This window comes from Garra rufa, chromosome 25 (assembly GCF_049309525.1).
Source record: "Garra rufa chromosome 25, GarRuf1.0, whole genome shotgun sequence".
In the NCBI taxonomy this organism is placed as follows: domain Eukaryota; kingdom Metazoa; phylum Chordata; class Actinopteri; order Cypriniformes; family Cyprinidae; genus Garra; species Garra rufa.
In genome coordinates, this window is record NC_133385.1 from 11,293,624 (window position 1) to 11,295,276 (window position 1,653).

Consider the following 1,653-nt stretch of genomic DNA (forward strand, 5'->3'; position numbering starts at 1 on the left):
AAAAAAAAAATAAGAAAAAATAAAATTAAACAGGACACATTCTAATGTAGGAAAGGAAACAACAAAATGTAATTTTTATTGTTTTGATGCTTGAAAACAATCTTTCTTTGTTACCTAGGGTCAATGATACAGAACTCTAGCATGCATGATTATACCTGAATGAGGCGGGTCAGGGTGCTGAAGATCCAGTGTTTGCTGTATACCGTCTCCCCGATGGCGTCTGCCTCCTCACCAGCCTCAGTCTCATCTTCATCAGGTGGAGGCGACGGGTTGCGGTCCATCTCCGGTGAACCTGCAGTTGAGGATCCACAACTGTCTCCATCCACCTCCTCCTCAGCGCATCTGTCATTGTGCTCTAATGCACAAATAAATACACGAGGGATGAAATTAAATGCATGCATGAATAAACCTCCAATACACAGCATAAAACATTTATGCATGCAAATGTCTCATGTACACCAAATGCATACAAAACTTGCATGACTACATGTATGCATTAACTTCTCATTCATTCATGCATGTATACATACATGCATGCATGCATGCATGAATGGATAGATGGATGGATGCAAAACAAAAAAATTCTAAAGACGTAAAAGTAAAGATAAATCGAGTTCATAAAGTAAACGCATGCATATTTACTGTAAAAAAACGCATATAATAATAGTAAATAGTTGCGTCAAGACACGAGTCCAACACGCTTTTGCAACATATGTGTGAAATACACACTTACAAAACCAGTTACGTTGTATGTTTATAGCTCGAACGGTTTATGCAGGTTTATTTATATAATACCGGTTAAATAACATGGCAAATATTGATTTATTTAAATAACCATTACCGGATAACACTAGCTTAATAACCCACACATCCTGACTCACCCATTAGTAATGACTTTTCAACAACCAACGCTAAAATGCTCAGAAATATCAATTCGAAAACTGATTTTTAAGCTTCATGGTTTAACGTTTTGAATAAGCACGTAAGAGTGAACACTTCCGCTCACAACTCTCTACAGAGCATGATGGGAAAGAATAACAAAAACATTAGTGGGTAGAATGGCAGTTGCACGAAAACCTTAAATGGGCGGAGTTTCGTCCCGGATTGACAAATTTGACGATTGTGACTCACAATTTGTGAGTAAATAGTATTTTTCATATTTATACTTTGCAACATCGTCTTTTAATTCAGATACTATACTATTGTCTAAAACACGGCGGAAGTAACACATTTTCACAAGGTAAAATGGTGCTTTATTATTGTCTTTGGATATTAGTCCTCAACGTAAGTACTAAAGTAGGCCTATATTTAAACCACTACACCTTTTTAGTTATAATGTCTCTTTTAGGACAAAAAACATGATTTGAATTCGGACTAATGAGGGTTTATGAGCCTCCATGCGCCCTCTGGAGGAATAAACCTTGTCGCTTTAAAACGTTTGTTGTCGAAAGGTTTTAGATTAACAACTGTGCTTTTGTCATAATTAATTGACTAATGAGCTAAAAACAGTGGAGAATAGTTCTTATAGTTCTCATTTTGCCTCATAACTTTAAACTTTATTTTCACGTGGACGTCTGAACCCCACTGTATTTAAGTATTTGTACAAATGTTCAACAGTGTCACATTGATTTGATATGGATTGTAAACTACTGT

The 1,653-nt window shown here is 36.1% G+C and overlaps 1 protein-coding gene across 1 annotated transcript in view; it reads right to left on the reverse strand.

Annotated features, from left to right (window-relative positions):
- The window catches only part of saal1 (serum amyloid A-like 1), an 18,612-nt gene extending 17,593 nt beyond the window's left edge, over positions 1-1,019 (reverse strand). Inside the window, exons 1-2 of the mRNA XM_073831939.1 lie at positions 882-1,019; positions 156-355 (exon numbers count right to left, since the gene is read on the reverse strand). Of these exons, the coding sequence (XP_073688040.1) occupies positions 156-355; positions 882-885 (204 nt within the window). The 5' untranslated portion in view covers positions 886-1,019. The remainder of the gene's footprint in view (positions 1-155; positions 356-881) is intronic.
- Positions 1,020-1,653: the final 634 nt, after the last annotated feature.